Source organism: Engystomops pustulosus, chromosome 7 (assembly GCF_040894005.1).
Source record: "Engystomops pustulosus chromosome 7, aEngPut4.maternal, whole genome shotgun sequence".
Classification (NCBI taxonomy): Eukaryota; Metazoa; Chordata; class Amphibia; order Anura; family Leptodactylidae; genus Engystomops; species Engystomops pustulosus.
The window spans coordinates 31,023,687-31,045,690 of NC_092417.1; the positions used below are offsets into that span (position 1 = coordinate 31,023,687).

General features: G+C 43.4%; 2 protein-coding genes across 4 annotated transcripts in view; one reads left to right on the plus strand and one right to left on the minus strand.

Moving 5' to 3' along the window:
- The window catches only part of CCDC32 (coiled-coil domain containing 32), a 19,170-nt gene extending 18,664 nt beyond the window's left edge, over positions 1-506 (minus strand). Inside the window, exon 1 of the mRNA XM_072115318.1 lies at positions 352-506. The gene's annotated coding sequence lies outside the window, so the exon portion shown is untranslated. The remainder of the gene's footprint in view (positions 1-351) is intronic.
- On the plus strand, positions 478-21,524 carry LOC140069510 (protein-L-isoaspartate(D-aspartate) O-methyltransferase-like). Of its 3 annotated transcripts, none has more exons than XM_072115315.1 (9): positions 478-591; positions 6,029-6,180; positions 7,162-7,266; positions 7,849-7,880; positions 10,107-10,211; positions 15,312-15,432; positions 15,631-15,716; positions 17,612-17,781; positions 18,877-21,524. In XM_072115315.1, exons 1-9 carry the CDS (start codon positions 578-580, stop codon positions 18,887-18,889), a joined length of 798 nt encoding a protein of 265 aa, XP_071971416.1. In that variant the 5' UTR covers positions 478-577; the 3' UTR covers positions 18,890-21,524. The 3 variants fall into 3 exon arrangements, with proteins under 3 accessions (XP_071971416.1, XP_071971417.1, XP_071971415.1); XM_072115316.1 differs by having other exon boundaries at positions 486-591; positions 6,034-6,180; XM_072115314.1 differs by having other exon boundaries at positions 499-591; positions 5,957-6,180.
- The last annotated feature ends 480 nt before the right edge of the window (positions 21,525-22,004 follow it).

Consider the following 22,004-nt stretch of genomic DNA (forward strand, 5'->3'; position numbering starts at 1 on the left):
TCAGACACACAGCAGATAGGAGGATCCTCCTCTCTAGTGACAATGATTATAAATAAGTAACCCATCCTGTGGAAACAATATGCCACCAGTGTATAGCTCAGACAAAAGGTGTAATGTGAACAAAGCTTTAGCCAAGCAAACATTAGTAACCAATCAGATTTCAGGTTGCATATCCTTAGCAGAGATAACGGAATGAAAGCGGCGATTAGATTGGTTGATATGGGCTACTGCTGTTACATGGCCTTCTGGAGGTCATCGTTATACAGAACAATATCATACTCCTATCATGAAGGGTGTGCAATGATGATCTGTTCACTACACAGCGCCCACAGCAGCAACATACTAACTCACCATTCACTTTCCAGCTCCGGTCATAACACTTCCGCCCGTCTGTGGGCGTGCCCCGTCACTCTCCAATCATCTTCCTGCATCCTGTGCTGTGATAGGTCGCCTCACCTTTCAATTGCTAAGCCATAAACCAACCGCGTTCTTCCTCCCTAGCAAACTGGGGGTGGGTGGTAGGATCTTGTCATAGCAACCACGCGTGTATGTTTACTTACGGCTGCCGTGAAGGCTAATGTGGGTGTGGAGGTGAGTGTCGTGCTGCTGTCGCTGCTGCTGTGGTAGTGGGGGCTGTCATAGAGATACTTAATGGCAGTTGGGAAATATTGTAGTGCGTCACTAGGACTGCAACTTACGGCTTTTCTGCCAAGTGTGAAACTACAACTCCCAGCATGCCTTGAGTATTTGTTACAGGCTATAACGTGCAGTTCTCTGCTTTACATGACCTGAGCGGTGGTGACGATGTCCTTACACGGTTTTTACTGTAGGGGGCGTTAGTTATTTTTATTCACAAATTATATAAACCATAAGGTAACTATGTAAATATTACACAGGAAAATAGGACAATAAGTATGACGGCGCCATTATAGTAACATATAAGAGGGTTAGCGCAGGGAGTTTTTCATGGTGGGAATGGATACGCCTCAGTTTTTCTGGAATTTGCGACAAATTGCACAATTTTTGACAAATGTAGACCCGAAATCTACCATGAAAATCCATCATGATACACCAGGGACATTACTCATAGATCCAGGCACCGTGACTGTGATAATCTTCTTATATTTGTTATCCATGATCTCCTTCCTTCTAAAATCAACTTTTAATTATGCTAATGAGTCAGAGCCCCGCTGCAGCTTCAAGGGCTATTACACCATCTTCCCCTTTCACCCTTGCTACCTCAGCACTTCCCCTTCCTCTGCAGCACAGTGGGGCTCTGGTAACACCCAGTGCCCTTTTGCCTCATTAGCATATTTGTTAAAGTTGATTTAGCAAATATAAAAAGATTACCACAATCCCGATGCCTGGATCTATTATGATGCATTAGGGCTGTTTCAGACGACTGTGGCGCCGTCCTAGATACTTTGGTTGGTCCATATAACAAGTCTCAGCACGGTTCTCTACCCTTACTTGGAATTTAAAAAATCGGCGTCAGACACCCACCAATCTGATATGTCCAGTTTCATTAATTTTACTATGGACAGTGGTCTAAAACTAATAAAGAACTAATACTCACCCCTTCCCGCATGCGTTTTTTTAACTGACTGCTTAAAAATGGCCCAAAAACGGGTTCAAAACACCACGTGTGCCGCCGGCTTAAGGGTGATGCCACACGTGGCGTTTTTGGTCCGTTTTTAAGCATGCGTTTTCAGTCTATTTAAAAATGCGTGCGTTTTGGACCATTTACCATGCATTTGGCTGCTTCCAACCTGTTTACCTATTAAGATAATTAGGAAAAACGGTCAAAAACGCATGCGTTCTTAAGCGGACTGAAAACACATGCTTAAAAACGGACCAAAAACTCCATGTGTGGCATCACCCTAAAACTCCTTCCAATAGGAGGACAGTCTTACGTTTCTTTCAAGATGGTAGAGCCCCAGGCGGCCAGGTTGCAGTTTCTCCAGACGTAACCCTACCCACAGCATTGGGCTTACCTGGTCTATCTATTCTTTAGCGCACTGCTCGTGAATGGCTAGGGGGGTCAGTAAATGATTGATTATGACTCCCCACATTTAGATTTCCTGCTGCCCTCCTTTCTTGCATCAGATTTGAAAATATGATTAGAAAATAAAATTAGAAAATATGATTCAAGCACCAGAAATATTATACGCTAAGTGCCACAAAATTAAATCTTTACATCATTACCGATAGCTAGTCGGAAACTAAACCAGTGGAGGGAGCGACACTTTATATAGATGTCTCCCGAGTGACGTAACTGACTGTCCTTATGCATAAGCTCAGTGGACGCCGGGGATGGATGCATTACAGTTGCATCTGTCCCCTGTAGATTCTGCTGAGCAATTACTTCTCTCTTTATAAGGATGCCCTGCACCCGATATCCTGCAAGTGTCGCTTCCCCGCTCAGGTCCGACGGAGTTCACCTTCTTCTTCGTTGTGCATGTAAGTGCGTAGCTTGTGACACAATTTGATAGTCAAATCCCGCGCTCAGTCAGATCGTCTGACGGGCCCCCCCCAATTTGTGTCACATGGAAGCCAACACAGCTGCGCCAAAATCCCAGCGCAGACACCTTTTAAATACCTGTGCAAGCCATGTAGTCCCCAAAAACGGCAAACAGTCTGACAAAAGTGCGATCTGTTACCCTTAGTAAATGAGCCCCATTCTGTGCAACTAAAGGCAAAAAGTATTCTCCCACCTGCCCGGTCTATGTATAAGGCTATATTCACACTGCCGTTGCCCGCCCGTACCGTAGAGGGCAACGGCCGTGTACGGGGAGAGGAGGAGGAGGTGACCGCAGCTCACCCCCGCCCCTCTCCATAGGAATTAATGGCGCACGGCGCCGTACTGCGGAGAAAGATAGGACAGGTCCTATCTTTTTCCGGGTACGGAGCGGTACTGTGCCATGCGCCCATTGACGTCTATGGAGGACATATATCGGCCGTATATACGTCCTCCATACGTCAGTGTGAATGTAGCCTAAGCTGGGAGCTTTCCTGATGTATACACTGAACCAATACATACACTGGGGCTCATTTACTAAGGGTCCGTCAGACGCATTTTCGTCGGGTTTCCGGACAATTCCCGTTTCGTGCTGAATTGCCGCGGGATTTTGGGGCAACGGCGCCGGTTTGCACGTGACAGAAATCGGAGGGCGGGCCGTTGGACAACCCGACGGATTCGGACAACGTGCAGGATTTAACATTTAGAAATGTGTCACAAGACAAGCACTTACCTGCATCGGGAAGAAGCAGGTGAACTCCGGCGGACCTCGGGGCAGCAGCGACGGATGCAGGAACTCGGGCGCACGAGCTTAGTGAATCGCGCCGGACCCAAATCCTCGTTGGACAACGCACCGCGGGATCGCGTCAGGATCGGGTAAGTAAATCTGTTCCAGTGTGTTGCAACGTTTAGCCTTCAACTGCGTTCACACGTAGAGTTTGCCTTGCGTCCTATGACAAACGTATATGAGAATAGGCTGAGCACCGCCAGTAGGGTTTTTACTTGCATTTTTAACACCACATGTGGACGCAGTCTGACATCTTTATTATATTTGCCTGATTTTTTTCGGATTCATATCATGTATCATAAGATCTGTTCATCCCTATGTAAAGGTCACGTTGTATTACATTCAGCACTTACCACCTACTCCCCCCTCCCCTTGATTTTTGGGGAATGGTAATGTCTTTCTTGGATTGTTTACGCGCTCATCTCTCCTGGGTCAGAGATTACAGAGGACGTCACCTTGGCAGATGTTCTCTGTGATGTGATACTCGAGGCTGTGGTTCCCTTGACTGCCATAAGGTGATCAGAAGACGTCTCTCCAGCATTAAAGGAGCTGCGTTAACTACATTTGTGATCGGTGCAGCGCTCCTTGGTATTTAGAAGTGTCTGGTATAAAGACGATTTCTATGATAAACCAGGCAGCGGACCCCCCATGCCCCCTCAGTAGTAATCATTGGCTTTTATGCACATTCACAGATTCGGATCTCATTTGTACAAGTGTCTGAGCTCCTTGTACTTTACCTTATGTGACGGCAAAGGAACAAAGGAAAAGGAGACACAGTAACACTAGAGCTTACATGTGGACAAAGGGAACCGGAATTGATTTATATGGGTGCCTCCTGACCTACAGAGCAGAATACTGTTAACCAGTAATTCTCATAGTGAGAACATAAAAGTCTGCAGTGGGTACAGGGGTCTGTTGTACCCCAGTTGATTGGAGCAGCAAGTCAGACATCTGCATTGCCGCTATATTCGCTGTCTGTGGCACTGATGGAAGTAGCCAAGTACTCACTGCTATAGAGATGAATAGAGCAGCAGGCATCAAGGGCCATCACCACGAAAATGGTCAGAAAGTGACAGATCAGTTAGCAGCAGTTATGTCAGGGATGGGAATTAAATCTGTTACCCAGGAGCAAGTTTTGGTCCGAGAAATGTTCGCTTGCGGGATTTCTGGGACCAAAACATTGGATCACTGAAGTGACATGCTGAGTTCAGTCTGGAAATCCCACAAGTGTACGGAGTTAGGTTTTCAAAGTGAACTCGCTGTGTACAGTCGACCTAAGGGTTAGAGATGAATGTTGAACATTGTGTATAACAAGAGACTCTAAATAGGCAGGACGGAAATTGCTAAATTGAGGGGGTTGTGGGGTCATTCTATACCCATGCAGAGGAAGGACAGGAAGATAAAAATTTGGAGTACTCCACACGCAGCCAGTAGTTTTGGCGCTATTTATCACTGACAGCGGCATAGAGCTCCAGAACTTAAAAGCCTTATGTGATATGATTTGGTGGGAGTCCGGGCCTCATCCATTTCTGGTCTGTGTTGTCCCCAACCCAGGGCTCTGGGGGACGCAGATTTTGCAACCCTTCTATATAATGACGTAAAGCAGAGATCTAGAAAAAGTGGAATTAATACAGCACATATTGGAAAATTGTATAACTTTTTATAAAGTTTTTTAAAGGGGTATTTCCGCGAAGAGAAGATTCTTAAATAGGACCTGTCACCTATTTAAAAAAAAAAAAAAGTTCTAGGTGCTGCTTACTTTAGTTAGCGTTAGCCCACCTTTATCAGTACCCTCCGATAACGCTAGCAGACACTGCTGCGAAGTACAATAGGAACGCCTGTCCGTGCTCAAAGCCCACAACAGCGGTGACTGCCAGGCTTCATACGGCAGTCACCGCCTCCCTAGTCCCGCCCTCTCATGAATACACCGGACCGCGCTCTGAAGCTACACCGCTGCAGTGTCTGCTAGCTTTATAGGAGGGTTCCAGTAAAGCTAACAGTTTCACTGCTAAAAATGGCGTAGCGCTAGGAGCTGCTTACTTTAGTACTTTTATGGGTGACCGGTCCTCTTTAAATATACTCAAGATAGGAAAATAATACATTCTCTAATTCACTGTTATTAATAAAAATGCAGCATTTGACAGATATAATTCCAACCTGTCTCTATCAGCCCTGGTGTACACAATTTAGTTGTCCATGGGAGGCAGGAGGGGGAGGTATATAGCAGAGCTGGCTCTGTGTGATAAAGGTGAGGCAGCAGAGCCGAGTGTGTGATTGTGTCTTATATCCATCTCATGACTCTGATCTGTCACATCTCTCTTTTTCTGTGTAGACTGTTCAGAAGCCAATTTAAAGTGCTTAGATCATTTTTAGCACCCAATATCTCATAGCACATGAATTGTCTGCTCAGCAGCTAGTGTCCACTCACACTCTGTATTCTTACACTGACCAGCCTAAGGAGTAATAGGATTAAAATAGCAATAAAACTCAGTAATATTGTAAAGTAAGGGGGTTCACTTGATCTTTATTGTGTAAACATCACTAGGGGATTGTAATTTGAGAATTTTCATTCATGAGAAAACCCCTTTAAGTGTTACACTGAATTCTGGCATTAACAGAGAACTGATGAGATGACCATCATCTTGTTCTAGATTGGTACAGAATATCAGAGCTCCAGTCATTGGGTCGTGTGTGTGATAAGTTTCCATGTCTTTGGTTGGCAGAGCAGGCAGCGGACCCTGTCGCCGGTCCTGTGACATGAGCTCCTTCTTACGTCTGGCCACCATAACGCTACCATTTGGATTCCTGTTTACGAGGGTCATGGCTTGGACGTCTAGTGGAAAGACGCACAGCGACCTCATCAACAACCTTCGAAGTGAGACCCATCTCTTATACTATCTTGTTTCCATAAGTTTCTAACAGCTGCTCTTTCGCTCATATTTTATATACTTTCAGCTTTGTCTGTCTTAAAATCAAACAGGGCGACACCTTCTAGGTTTTTATTTCTTTCATGACTCCGAGTGATGGCATCAACCAGAAAATCAACTTTTGAAGTGGGTGTATAAAGTCAAGGAGGTGGAGAGTTTAACACTGAAGTCAGGATGGGGAGCTCTGATAGCCTCCTCCTCTGTGATGGATATTATGAATTTGACTTTAGGAGATCTGGTTACTGATGCAGGACCATCAATTACATTGATGGGGCTTTCTGATGAAGAGAGAGCTTGACTTCCGTGTTAAAATCTCCGCCTCCTTAACTCTATACAACCGAATTACATCTCACTTCAAATTTTATTTTCTAGATGATTCCACCACACTGGGCCATGAAAGAAACCTGATCTGGAAGGTTTTTAACTGCTTGGCAACATACTGGTAGTGGTTTATTAGGTCAATTTCTACTGACAGGTTCCCTTTAAACTTTTAAACCATCTGCCCTAAATTAGGCAGTAGTTTTCTCCTCACATGTGTTATTCGGCCATCTATAACCAGCGAGCTGCTTCATGCTGGGCGTAATAATGGATTCACAGCTGTATTGAGTTTTAGATCTCGCTTTGCAGAGGGGGACGCATCAGATATCCTGAATGTAATGTAGAGGAAAAAAAAAAGTTTTGCAGCCAATTTTTCATATGATAAACTACAATGGTCTCCAGAATTGAATAAACGGTGCCCCACCTGTCCACAGGTTCCGAGCAGCATTGCAACTTAGTCCCATTCCCTTCTCAAGAGCTGAACGGCAATCCCCGATACAACCAATACATAGGCACAGCACGGCGTTCTGGCAGCCATCTCTTTTGTAAACCCATTTTAATCAGATCTTGTATAAGTTTTCTCTGACTAATGTGAAAACGTTATCTTTTAGAGAATGGAGTGATCCGATCTCAGCGTGTGCAAGATGCACTGATGGCGACAGACCGGGCGCTTTATATCCATGATTTCCCATACATGGATTCCCCGCAGAGCATAGGTATATATGATATTAGCAATACACATAAACCATTCAGATTTTAGTCTTCTAGACAACGTCTCTTCTTCCTTTTCTTCCCTATAGAATTATAAAATCTGAAACCTTTTATTTTGCATAAATGTCAGCAGTTGAGGGCTTGTTTTTTGCAAGACAAGTTCTAGCATTACATTTTTCGATATATATCGTATGGCATACATAACATTACGCAGCGCTGCACAGAGATTGTCAGATTGGTCCCTGTCCCCAATGGGGCTCACAATCTAATCAACCTACTAGTATGTTTTGGAGTGTGGGAGAAAACCGGAGGAGCCGGAGGAAACCCACACAAACACGGAGAGAATATACAAACTCTTTGCAGATGTTGACCCTGAGACTTGAACCCAGGACCCCAGCGCTGCAAGGATGTAATGCATGTTACCTTTTTGGGTCCGCACAATTTCAATAATACTTAATTTAGCCCCTTGCTGCACCATGATATTCCCCAAAGTCATGATGTAGCAGCACTACCATGTGTTTTCTGCTTAATAAAATCCCAAAATGATTTTCCGTAGACATTAATAGGATTTTTGTTTTTCCTTCAAGGGTACAAGGCTACAATCAGTGCCCCCCACATGGTGAGTTCCTCCTGTAGTTAAAACAAAGAAGATGGATGCAATTTCCCCTTGTACCTTTTCTCATGCAAAAAATTGTTAGGATGCAGACAAATATGACAAAATATCAGTGCCTTGTGTGTAGATACTGATGCAGTTCTTCCACTAACATAAATTTACACCATAGAGCAAAACAATAAGGCACAGAATACTATCGGTCTAGACCCCTTTCTAAACTAATTAAGTTTTGATCATGTTTCTGGGTGTAGTTGTCAACCTGTTACATTTATTTGGTCCTATGTGAGGCCTTAAAGGAAACCTACCATTTGATTTGATGCATTATGAAGCAAACATACCTTGAGAATGCTGCAGCTACACTGATGCAGAAACATATCTTGTTTAATCCCTGAGCTGAGTGGTTGCTGAAAAAGTAATTATACAATTATGATAATGAGGCTCTGTCATCCTTTGGCTGCCCATGTTTTTCTTCTTACATTAGTTATGCACTGCACCAGAGGATGATGTAATCACTGTGTTGTGCCTGACAGGCAGAAGTAATCAACTACTAAACCATCACCCAGCTGCTGTGTATGAGTCATCCAGCTCAGGTTGATTCATCCTGTCTGGACAGTTCAGGAAGCTCCATGTGTAATGTGCTTATGTATGGCAGCCAGCAGTACCCAGCTTTCCCAGGGTCCTGAATGTTATAATAGTTTTTTTCAGCAAAGCCACTCAACTCAGGGATTAAACAAGATATGTTTTTGCATCAGTGTAGCTACAGCATTCTCAAGGTATGTTTTGGTTCATAATGCATAAAATCAAATGCTGGATTTCCTTTTAAAGGGGTTGTCTGGCATCAGAGTTGTTTTTCTACAGTGTGTGCACCCACTACAGCCTGCAGCTGCTGCTGAAGCTGGTGTGCTCTGTTGATGGGATGTCACTGAGCCTCTGTATACAAACAGAGACTGACAGTGAAAGGAGCCGGATCACTTGAGAGAGGTAAGTATACCATGTTTGTTATTATTATACCACCCTGGAACCTACATGAAATAAAACCTGATCCTGGACAGCCCCTCTAGTAGAGATTTGTAGTAATGCAGCTGTGAGTATTACCCAGTGTTTTCCAATTCAATAATAATAATCTTTTTATAGCGCCATCATATTCTGTAGCTTTATATACTATAGGGGACATATACAAATATAATATTATATTACAGAGTACAAACGGTCATATGGAACAATAGGAGTGAGGGCCCTGATCACAAGAGCTTACAGTCTATGAGGATGAGGGGTGACACATGAGCTTACAGTCTATGAGGATGAGGGGGTGACACAAGAGCTTACAGTCTATGAGGATGAGGGGGTGACACAAGAGCTTACAGTCTATGAGGATGAGGGGGTGACACAAGAGCTTACAGTCTATGAGGATGAGGGGGTGACACAAGAGCTTACAGTCTATGAGGATGAGGGGGTGACACAAGAGCTTACAGTCTATGAGGATGAGGGGGTGACACAAGAGCTTATAGCCTATGAGGATGAGGGGGTGACACAAGAGCTTATAGCCTATGAGGATGAGGGGGTGACACAAGAGCTTATAGCCTATGAGGATGAGGGGGTGACACAAGAGCTTACAGTCTATGAGGATGAGGGGGTGACACAAAAGCTTACAGTCTATGAGGATGAGGGGGTGACACAAGAGCTTATAGCCTATGAGGATGAGGGGGTGACACAAGAGCTTACAGTCTATGAGGATGAGGGGGTGACACAAAAGCTTACAGTCTATGAGGCTGAGGGGGTGACACAAGAGCTTACAGTCTATGAGGTTGAGGAGGGCTGACTCCAGAGCTTACAGTCTATGAGGATGAGGGGGTGACACAAGAGCTTACAGTCTATGAGGATGAGGGGGGTGACAATCCAATCGTTCCCACAGCCCTGACATTATTGCTCCTGGCATGTCCACAAGCGCTGATGTCAGGGCTGTGAGAAGGATCTTATATAAGGTGCAAAGATAAACTTTCCAGCATGAGACACAAAGGTAACCTAAGGTAATGCGTCCAGTCCAAGGGCGCATTCACACTGCCATTGCCCGCCGTACCATAGCACGGTGGGCACATGGCGGCCCCGGGGAGAGGAGGAGGGGGTGAGATTCAACTTGAGTACAATTGATCTTTTACGTGACCCAGGGACTGCCTGTATATGTATCTGTGGGTATGTATAATTTGAGGATAACCGTATATCTCTGTATTACAGCATGCACATGCCCTGGAGTTGTTAGAAGATAAGCTGCATGAAGGGGCCAGGGCGCTGGATGTCGGCTCGGGCAGTGGCTACCTCACTGCCTGCTTTGCTAGAATGGTAGGTCTGACTCCAACATCAATATAAACATAACTCGTTCTTCTGCTTTCACAATAGTTAATTTTATTACACAGTTTGAATGAAAGTTTAAGTTGCCCCTTCCCCCATATACACCGGTCACTTCTGCAACCCGTCTTTAGTGAAATTGAGGTTCCTGGTTTGCGGTCCCTTTAAACACCAGGTAAGGACATTCCCGTACCCATAAGATTAGGTCTGCTGTTTGCATAGACTCTTGTGGGTTCAGCCAATAGTGATCTTATGTGTATGGGCGGCCATAGTCATTTAGCAGAAGGCTCCATGCACATGCTCTGTGTGTTCTATGTTGATTCCACGAATCCACAAAAGAAACAGATGCTTGAAATTGAACACCTAGACATGACTTATTCCATAGGAAAAATGTAATTCAAATATAACTTTTATTTTTATTCTGTAATAAACAATTCATTGCACTCAGTGGGGAAAATTTACTTACCCGGTCCTGTCATGATCCCCGGTTCAGACGGTCCAAAGTAAAATGAAGTCCGTCGCGATTCGGGAACCTCGTGCGCCCGAGTTACTGCATTTGGCGCTTCCCCGCCGAGGTCTGCCGGAGTTCACCTTCTTCTTCCCAGTGCGTGTCTTGCGACACAATTCGAAATATTAAATCCCGCACGTAGTCCGAATCTGTCAGGTTGTCTGATGGCCCGCCCCCGGATTTGTGTCGCGTGCAAGCCAGTGCCAATGAGCCAAAATCCTATTGTGTGCGCCAAAATCCCCTGTTAAATGCGGCACAAAACTAAAATTGTCGGGAAACCCAACAAAAATGCGCTCCACGGACCCTTAGTAAATAAGCCCCAGTGAGTTAACATTGGACCAGAATAGCCTGCTAGCTAGATTTTATTTTCTTCTAGTTTAGATGGGCATATAACTGCTTGATATTACAAGCTAGCTGGTATACTAATTTACTTATGAACCAAACATACATTCAGAATGCTGTAACGACACTGATGCAGAAATGTATCCTGTTTAATCCCTGAACTGAGTGGTTTTGCTCAAAAAAACTGTTATAAAATTCAAGACCTTGGGAAGGGCCTTGGCTGCGGTACATAAACACATTACTTCCACATACACAGGAGCTGCCTGAACTGTCCAGACAGGACTAATCAACCTGAGCTGGATGACTCGTATACAGCAGCTGGGGGATGGTGCAGCAATTGATTACTTTTGCCTGTCAGGGACAACACGGTGATGACGTATTCTCGGCTTATGCTGGGCGGAACGAGACTGGAAAAGTGCATAATTAAGGTGAGGACAGCACCCACAGAAGCAACAGAGCCTCATTATCATAATTTTATAATAGTTTTTTCAGCAAAACCACTTGGTTCAGGGATTAAACAAGCTATGTTTCTGCCTCAGTGTAGCTACAGCATTCTCAAGGTAGTTTGGTTTATAATGCATCAAATCAAATGGTAGATTTCCTAAAATTAATGTTATGGATTGAATTGTGTTTTTGATCCTTTCATGCTTTTGTGATGTGTTTTGCATAACCTATTTATAGTTACTAATATTGATTTACTTCCCACAATATTCTTTATACGTATAAATTTCTTATAGTTTAGATGGGCATATAACTGGTTGATATTACAAGCAGGGTGACGACTGGGCTTATTTTCGCCCTTTACTATTCACTGACAGTCACATTAATTACTGATGTACTATTCTACATGTAGCGAATTCCAAATGGTCTTAACTTCCCCCTCTTATTCTATTTGCCATCCAGTTTGAGTAATAGCCACATGTATCAGCACTGAACCGCTATCCAATGACTAGTCAATTATATTGTCACTAGATGGCGTCAAAGCTTAGTTTTTCATCTGCGTGATTGTAACTACAGGCAGTCCCCGGGTTACATACAAGATAGGGACTGTAGGTTTGTTCTTAAGTTGAATTTGTATGTAAGTCGAAACTGTATATTTTATCATTGTAGTTCCCGACAATTTTTTTTTTTTGCCCCAGTGACAATTGGAGTTTCAAATTTTTTTGCTGTAATAGGACCAAGAATTATCAATAAAGCTTCATTGCAGACAATTTTAAGCTGATTATTGCAATCTGGGACTATTTTAAAGCATCCAGAGAGCTTCACCAGAGGTCACAGTGGGCAGAGGGGTCTGTCTGTAACTATGGGTTGTCTGTAAGTCGGGTGTCCTTAAGTAGGGGACCGCCTGTATAGTCATAGTAACACTTTATTGTCCATGATCTCTTCATCTGACCTAGCGTTAGTGGAGTTCCATAAGGTCATGTGACCATCATCATTTCAGAAGCCGACTGTCCTCTGCGCTAACAGCAGCATTTAGCATTAGCCGATTATTGTCATCTATAAAATCCTATATATTGCCACCTCTGTGGTGTCATCAGGGGAAGAAAACACATGTGGCATATGTTGAGTCAACGAATGGCACCTGAAAAAATTCATTTCTATGGGTTCTTAGTGCCCAAGTTTCTTAACCCACAGTAGGTCCTACTCTGGCGTATATTTGCAGCTACGCAGTATTTTCTCCTATCGTCTGTATTTGAATGGACGTCAACAGTCATTGTGGCAGATCCGTAGTTTGGACATTACTATACAGTTATATATATCATCATCTCTAATTATTCTTAACCCCTTATCACCGACACTAGTTTTTAGCTCAATGACCAGACTCGATTTTTCAAATCTGACATGTCTCACAATAATTGGTTATAACTTCGGAACGCTTTAACATATCCCGGTGATTTTGAGAATGTTTTCTCGTGATACATTGTACTTCATGTGAGTTATAAAAATTTAAGTGATACGTTTTGCGATTCATTTTGAAAAAAAGTGAAAATTTGGCAAAAGTTTGGAAAGCGGAACATTTCAAACTTGGAAAATGAAGAATTTTTACAGACAGGAAGTAAAACTACCCAAAAAGCTTGATAATTAATATTTACAGAATATCTGCTTTATGTTGGGATGATATTTTATGCTTGCGGTCACTTTTCTAGGATGTTATGAGGTGCAGAACTTTAGGTGCGATTTTTCTCATTTTCATGAAAATTGCCAAAACTCACATTTTGAGGGAAAACTCGCCTTCAAGTGACTTTGTAAGGCCTAAATAATAGTAAAACCCCATAAATGACTATAGAAACTTCACCCCTCAATGTATGTAAAACAACTTCTATTAAGTCCATTAACCCTTTAAGTGTTTCACATGGGTTAAAACAATATGGACCGGCGATTTAGAAGCTATGGAATTTTTTTGGAAAATACATTCATTTAGGCCAAACTGACAGTTTCAGAATAAATTAAATGATGAAACGCACTGCAACGCTTGATGCCCAATTCCTCCCGAGTGTAGCGATACACCATATGTGGTGGTGTCCTGCTGTATGGGCGCACGGCCGAGCATAGAATGAATGGAGGCGCCATTCACAGCAGATTTGTATTGTCACATTGTGCTACCTATACATTTTAATTTTTTTTGGTAATGCAAACATATGAGGCTTATTATTTACGGGATGAGATACAATGTATAGATAATTCATTTTGGGAGTCTATACCTTATTCATGAGATTTTATTAACTATTTCAAGGGGGACACAAACAAAATCATCAATTTTTATTTTGGATTTTTAGCATTTTTTTCCCCCGCTCACCGTAACATAAAAATAATATTTTATCTTTATTCTCTGGTTCACTACGATTGCGGTGTTACCTCATTTATATAGGTTTTCTTATCTTTGCTCAATTTTCCTGAGCAAAACCAATATTGGAGAATATCGCATTGTTTTTACTATTGACAACTTTTTAGGGTTATAACTTCTGTATTTTTCTGTTGTCAGACCTCGTTGAGGGCTTATTTTTTGCGAAAAGAGTTGTTCTTTTCAGTCGTATCATATTAGGGATCGTAGCTTTTTTTTGATCACTTTTTAAAACATTTTTTGTGATGGTGTTTGATGAAAAATTGTATGTTACAGGAAGTTTTTCGTAGTTTTTTTTTTTCGTCGTTCACCGAGCGGGTTCAATATTGATTTAGATTTATTGTACAGATTAATACGGACGCGGTGATACCAAATATGTAAATTTTCCGTGTGTTTTTGTGTTTTATATACTGTATTTACATTATATTTGAGTTTTTCCGATCCCGGGTGTTAGTGCCGGGTCTGGGCTGTGATACCGGCACTTGCAGGACCCGATGTCCCGAAATCTTCTTCTGACACGGCGCCGTAGAAAGGCGTCGCGTCAGAAGAAGTACCCTTAATGACCGACGTAGATTCCCGATAGGGCGGTCATTAAGGGGTTAAAGGGGTTGTCCACTTTCCACGAATAATTGATATTGTTTGTGTAATGGCAAGATTCCTATCTATCCACTGGAAGTAAACATAGAAGCTTCCCATAGAAGGACAGCAAGCAGAGATCTAGGGGAATTGATACAGAAAGTATATTGGAAAGTTGTATAACATTTACTTTCAGCAAATGATTGATATGGTTTGTGTAAGTGGACAACCCCTTTAAATACATTACAGCTTCCTCACTATTCACACCCCCAGACGAAGGCTGTCTCTCAGCCGAAACGCGCGTCGGGGTTGCTGCTATCTCGGGCAACGATTTCAATATGGGTAAGCTTGATACAGCAGTATGTATGCCTTGATTACAGGTTATGTGACCTATCACCTTTCATGCTCCCCAACGTCACTATTGCATATTTGTATAAGGCCACGGATGCCCATACATGTTTTTTACATATGGATGTATTGATCTGTTGCCTGCGATGCAACTCTTGCTTGTGTCCCCCCTTTTGTAGTGGGGCTCATTTTTAACCAGTACGCTATATTTGAATTTAATAAAATTTACAATTTTCTACCGTTTATGACGTCATTTGCTGTTTATGTTGGTTTTCTCACCCCCCTGTTCTGAGGGTTGAAAGATAGGTTTTATTTATGCTCTCCAACAAGCTTCATGGAGTATAATTATTATAGGGAAGCACGATCAGTATACTGTGATAGAAATAATACACCATTATAACTCCTTTCCTTTCCCTATTTGTGTATGTTCAATTTTGGTTTATACTGTATGTACTGTATTTTACTCCCCTCTCCTCAGGTAGGTCCTACCGGGAAGGTTGTAGGCATAGAACACATTGAGCAGCTTGTCCTTTCTTCTATTCAAAATGTCCAGCAAGATGATCCTGAACTACTTAGCACTGGACGTGTAAAATTCATAGGTAAGTGCACATGTAATATGGGTGATGTATTGAGAATTTTTATACTTTTATACATTGGAGCTATATTGCGGGGGGGTACCTATAGGATTTACACTTTTACATATAAGTCTCTGATACCTCATCTTTACGCTGAGGCAGTACAGCTGGTGGAGTGTGTTCCTTGTAAAATACTTCTTTCTATATCCCTGATGTGTGCAGTAGGAGATGGGAGGCTTGGTCATCCTGAAGAAGGTCCTTATGATGCTATTCATGTCGGGGCAGCAGCTGCTACAGTACCACAGGAGGTAAGTGTATAATAGGGGCATCCCCAGTCACTGGGTTTCCTGCTTAACTATACTGAATGAGCTCACATCTTTACCAGTGGCGTAACTAGTAGTGGCAGGGGCCCTTAGCAGGCTTCGGCTTGGGGCCCACCTTCCAACTTCAAAATTATATATATTTGTATACTCACACATGCAAGTTACAAATCACATATTTTATACACTTATGAACACTCATATAGAGAATATACACACACATACAGTGACTTATACAAACACACAGAATATATACACACATACAGTATATGCAGCAGCCTACACCGTATACACATACAGCATATACACATCACAGATGCAGCATATATACATCACATATTTGTTATATACATATTATGATGTACAAAGTGCAGCATAATATGGATATAATGATGCACATCCTCCACTCTTCAGTGTGTCAGGTCGGATGATGGGGCCCCCTGACACTGTGGGCTCCATAGCGGTTGCTATGGCTGCTACCACTGTAATTACGCCCCTGATCTTTACTATAGCACCAGGTCTTTTCCTCCCATGAGCTTCTCTATTAACCCACCATCCACATCAGCCTCTTTTCTGTGTATAACTACCATAAGATTTTGTTGGCTCTGCCCCTGGCAGTGGAAGCTGCATTGCCTACATTTGTGATCTCAATCGGATTGTCTCTAATTAAAGGGAATCTGTCATCAGGTTTTCCCTGTAAAAGTTAAATACAGGTTCCCACAGAAGTGTTCAGACTGCTCCTTTTTCTATTACAATCCATGGCTCAGATCTAGCTAAAATCACTTAAAAAAAAAAAAATAAAAAAAAAAAAAGTTGCTGGCACTTTGCCAGGAGACTCAAGCGGCTCATTTTCTCTTCAGCCTAATCACTGTGTGTCTGGGATCAGCTACCTCATTGATGGAGTAGGCTGTGTTTGACTCGCTGAAGAGAAATCCTGAGGGAAGGGGGAATGAGGGAGCTGTGTGACTCGGCCGTCCTCAAAGCAGAGATTTATTAAGCATACTCACATCGAAGTGAAAGGGAGGGAGGATTGTGAGGACACCACATTGAATAGAGTGTCGGCCGCTTCTTTCAGGATCCACCTGATATTCTAATAGATATTGGTCCTTTAAGTGGCTCTGCCCCTGCTCTTCAGCGCCACATTACAGGGGAGATCCCACCCGAGTTGTTGTTTGTGTAATGAATGGAAAATGATACAATTTTCCAGTATTCTTTCTGTGTCAATTATTTGCGTTTTTTCTTGATCTCTGAATCAACAGAAAGCTTCCTTGGTTACTTCCTGGTCTCTGGTGATGTGATGTGATATCACACAAGTGCGAAGCTCGTTATATCCCCGGTCATGTGATGTCACACAGGTGCACGGCTCATATATCCCTGGTTATGAGATGTTACTCAGGTGCGCGCCTCGTTATATTACAAAGCTATAATTACTCTCTGTGATGACGATGATGAGCCGTGCACCTGTGTTACATCACATGAACAAGGGTATAACGAGTGGTGCACCTGTGTGTCACATAACCAGGAGTATAACGAGCTGTGTGACATCACATAACCAGTGATATAATGAGCTGCGCACCTGTTTGATATCATATGAACAAGGTCATAACGAGCGGTGCACCTGTGTGTCACATGACCAGGAATATAAGAAGCCGTGCGCCGGTGTGACATCACATGATCAGTGATATAATGAGCAGTGTGCCTGTGTGACATCACATGTCCAGGGGTGACCAGGAATATAATGAACTGCGGGAACGTGACCTCAAGGTTTCGGACTCCTCAAATATTATGATAAATATGTTTGGGGTAAAGCAATAGTCTTTTGCATAGATGTTACTTGTGATGTCATTTAACCACTTCATGTATCATACTTTTATCTTGAGCAGCTACTGAACCAGTTGAAGCCCGGGGGAAGACTGATCCTACCTGTGGGGCCGGAAGGTGGAAGTCAAGTTCTTGAGCAGTATGATAAAGATAGTGGCGGGATTATCACAAAAGCTCGGCTCATGGGTGTCATGTATGTGCCGCTGACCGACAAAAAGAAGCAATGGCCAAAGTAAGAACAATTTCATCACAAGCTTGAAGGGATTTTCCAGGTCAAATATCAATGACCTACCCAATGGTCATTAATATAGGACTGGTCAGGGACTAACACCCAGCGCCACAACAGATCAGATATTCTGAGCAGCTGATACACACAGAACGTAACCGGATGCACACAGCGCCATACTCTTTGTAGTGGCTGAGAATTGTCACTACAGCATAGCTTCCAATTAAATGAATGGGAGCTGATTCGCAGTGACGTGGTCTGACCATTACAGGGAGAACGGAGCTGTTTGTTTCTTGTACATTTTGTGTGCATTGGCTGCTATGAAGAACTGATCGGTGGGGTGCCTGGTGTTGATTTAGGACATATTCTATAAACATTTTTACCCTGGAAAATCCCTTCAAAGACTTGTATGATTTAAGATGGCTAGACACTTTTTCGATAAAATGCTTGTTCTATTGACAGCTATTCCACCTGATTTCTCAGTACTTGTATGCTCAGTTTGGCTGAGCTTGCATGTGTTTGCAGTAGTAAGAGAGGAATGGGGCAGCTGCTATACCACTTTGGTAGCTTATTGACCATGGGAACAATTGAATTTAAAACGCTCAATCTTTTGTTCCACTTACATTTATGTTTTCAAGGAAAATCTCCCCAATTACATATTGGATCTGCCGATCCCACCAAAATAGATGGGATTTGTAAGAAAGTGATGATTACAAGTCACATAACACCCAGAAACTCTAGTTCCCACCAATCTTGTATAATCAGTGTTTATATTTTGGATCCCTATTGTCAGATGGGTGGAGCCACACTGTCTGATCCAGCCTAGAACCACCCATCTGCCTCATTAGCATATTAGCTACTGCAACTATTTTAATTAGGCTTATACTGTCAGATGGGTGTTACAGACTGTCAAACTCTGCCTATCCGACAGTAGGGATCCGAAAATATCAACACTGTTTATCCAAAAATGGTGGGGACTAGAGAGAAAATACCAATAGATGCCAAAAACAGGGGAGCAGCATTTATTAAGGGGCGTAAAGAGTTGATGGCGGTGGTGAAGGATTCCCTTTAATTCACATTCTCTCTCTCTCTCTCCCATAGGGACGATTTATGAAAGACAAGACAACATAACATGGTGCAGAACAGCCGGATATCGAAGATGGGGCTGAGATGTTTGTGAAGAGGAAGCTTTATTGCAGAGGCGTTGTGCAGGATCCGTGACGGTGTTGGGTTGAACCTTATTGTCTTTACAGATGCTTATACATGCTTGTGTATGGGTGCCATGAGGATAGGAATAATATGGGACCATACCAAACAATAGCTGCCCAAATACAAGGTAGTAACAACTCCTGTAGATAACATCTGTGCTCTGCACTTCTAGCACTCGGGTAGACAAGATTTAAACTAAAAACACTTACTGGGCGGCCTGTTGTCCTGGACTCAAGGGGCTACTGTGGACGTCACACAGGCGGCCCGGCACTCTTTCAGTTCCTAACTATGCACGCCTACTGCGTGCTATCCTATCTACCCCCTCCCATCCCCCTGCCCTAGAGCTGGGTCACCTTATGTCACATGTGGAAGAATATAACTACTATAACGCTAGCCCCCAGGTCTTGTATCCCTCCTCACTCAGAAGCCAACCCCACTTCCTAACACAGAATCCCCCATGTCTGATGCCCCCTTCTCACACAACCCCCCCCCCCCCCAGGTGTCATGCTTCCCTGCTCACACAGAGCCGTCAGAGGGTCTACCCCCCTCCCCCCCCCCACCCCCCCCAGGTGTGATGCTACCCTGCTTACACAGAGCCCTCACCAGGTCTACCCTCCTCCCCAAGGTTTGATGGCCCCTCCTCACACAACCCCTCCTCTGCCACCCCCCTAGGTCTGATGCTTCCCTGCTCACATAGAGCCCTCTCCAGGTCTAACCCCCCCCCCCCTCCCCAGGCCTGATGTTCCCCTCCTCACACCCCTCCCTCACACAAACCCCCCTCCACCTCCTCCATGTTTGATGTTCTGCTCCTCAATCCTCACCAGGTATGATTTTCCCATGAACACAGAACCGCTGCATGTCTGATGTCCCCCACCCTCCCTAGGTCTGATGTCCCCCTCCTCACATATTGAAGTAACTGCAATGCAAATAGACTCCTCCTGCGATCACCTATTGAAGTGTGTGTCCGCGTGTGTGTGTCCGCGTCCTCAGGCTTCCGTTATTCCAGTTGTGAAAAAAGTGTCTCCGCTTCTGTCCAATAACACAAGACTGGTGGCGTAAACAGACCGTAATATGGAAGCCTTTAAAGGTCTAATAAAATCAAGGGACATTTATAAGGGATCCATTGAATTCTGTCCTGACTAAGACTGGTTATGTTTCACCCTCTATATAAATCACCGCCTACACTCAGTCAGTGGACCATATAATAGTGTCTCTGTCCCATGTAATGTATATGGTGTAAGTATTTATATTTTGTATCTTCTCTACATTCTCAGCTGCCGCCTGTATTTGTCATCCAGAGCTGCATTCACAATTCTGCTTGTAGTTTGTGAAAGCCGTCAGTCCTTGAAGGGGATTTCCTCCTCCGTTTTCCAGCTGAAACCCCCAGAGAAGTGTTAGTGAGATTACTAGGCTATGCATTACTCCTTGTAATATATGAGTGTGGCTACGGCTAATAAAGGTGCCCATGTGTAGATCCCTTTCAAACACCTACATATGATATAGGTTTGTGTCACTGCCCACGGGCAAAAAAAAAAAATTCTTGTTCCTCTAGTTAGTCCTTTCTTGATGTCCTGGAGAAATCCTTGAACACAGAAATGTTTCTATTCTCCCTGATTACTTGGCTCGATGGAAACTTCAGTCTGATGTCATCACATCACATGTGGCTGTGATATTGGGGATTTGTCACGGTAAAAATGTAGACACACAGCTTTATAAACTAAACGCTTGAAAACGCATATCGTGTGAACATCACCTTAGCCATGTGGGGTTGTCTCCTAGACTATTATTTCAGTATTATGCCACAAAGGCTGGCTAATCATGACAAGTATTCTTGTCCTCAACCAGTTAAGAAAGCTGAAAAACTGGATGACTTGAAGTATGATCACATTTTTACTATACATACGTTATTTGATAGGATGTTTGTTGTGTTAAAGACGATCTGTCACCTCTAAAAACTGCACTAGGAGCTGATTACTAAAGTGTTACACTGCAAGCGTTATAGGAAACCTCCAATAACGCTAGCAAACACTGCAGTGCTGTACAATGGAAAACGCCGGACCGCGCTGTAACTGGTCGGGCGTATTCATGAGGGGGCAGTAGCGAAGCCCGGTAGTCACCGCCGGCCTATGGAGTAGGAGGGAGGTTCAGGGGGTGAAGCAGCGCCTCAGACCACCACCCCCTCATGAATATGCCCGACTGCTTATAGCACGGTCCTATTGTACAACGTTTCTATTGTACATCGCTGCAGCGTTTTCGAGCGTTATTGGAGGTTTCTGATAACGCTAGCAGTGTAACACTGCCGCATATGCTGTAGCACTAGGAGCTGCTTACGTTCCTGTAGATACAGGACTCATCTTCCCCAGGTTATGTACAGGATAGGTTCTTTAGGTTTGTTCTTAAGTTGAATTTGTATGTAAGTCGGAACAGAACTCTAAGTCCAGAAAAGAAATTATTTTTGACCCTGTGATAATTGGATTTTCAACATTTTGTGGTGTTTTTGGAACAAGGATTGTCAATAAAGCTTCATTACAGACACCTTACAGCTGATCATTGCAGCCTGGGACTATAGTAACATCCAGAGAGCTTCACCAGAGGTCACAGTGGGCAGTGGACAGGGGTCCGTCTTTAAAGGACACCTGTCATCAGGTCTGTGTCACTAGTCCTGTCACCACTACCTGTTGGAGCAGCTCACAAGGATCCCATCCCAGCCTTTATCTAGTTATTTCATACATTATTCATTGTAAAATCACATATTTTTTATCATGTAAATGAGGCTGGTCACATGGTCAGAGGCAGTGATGTCACCCGTTACCCCTCCCCTCTCCTCCCCCTGCTCATGTCTGTGTGTAATGTATAGTAAAGCATGTAATGTATAGTAAAGCATTGCAGGCGTTTTGCACACATGGACATGTCCGTAGGATCTGAGGGTCTTGTTCACGGTGCTTGTTCTGATGCTAAAAGCTATGGAGAAGGGCCGCACAGAGATCTGCTATTTCAGGCTTTGCATAATGGAATAACCG

What these genes read in the sequence shown, in the direction of transcription:
- LOC140069510 (XM_072115314.1), top strand. Translation starts at nt 6,012, where the DNA reads ATGTCTTTGGTTGGCAGAGCAGGCAGCGGACCCTGTCGCCGGTCCTGT. An exon ending in CTGCCTGCTTTGCTAGAATG is followed by an intron (nt 10,212 to 15,311) that starts GTAGGTCTGACT and finishes CCCTCTCCTCAG; the next exon opens with GTAGGTCCTACCGGGAAGGT. An exon ending in TGGACGTGTAAAATTCATAG is followed by an intron (nt 15,433 to 15,630) that starts GTAAGTGCACAT and finishes TGATGTGTGCAG; the next exon opens with TAGGAGATGGGAGGCTTGGT.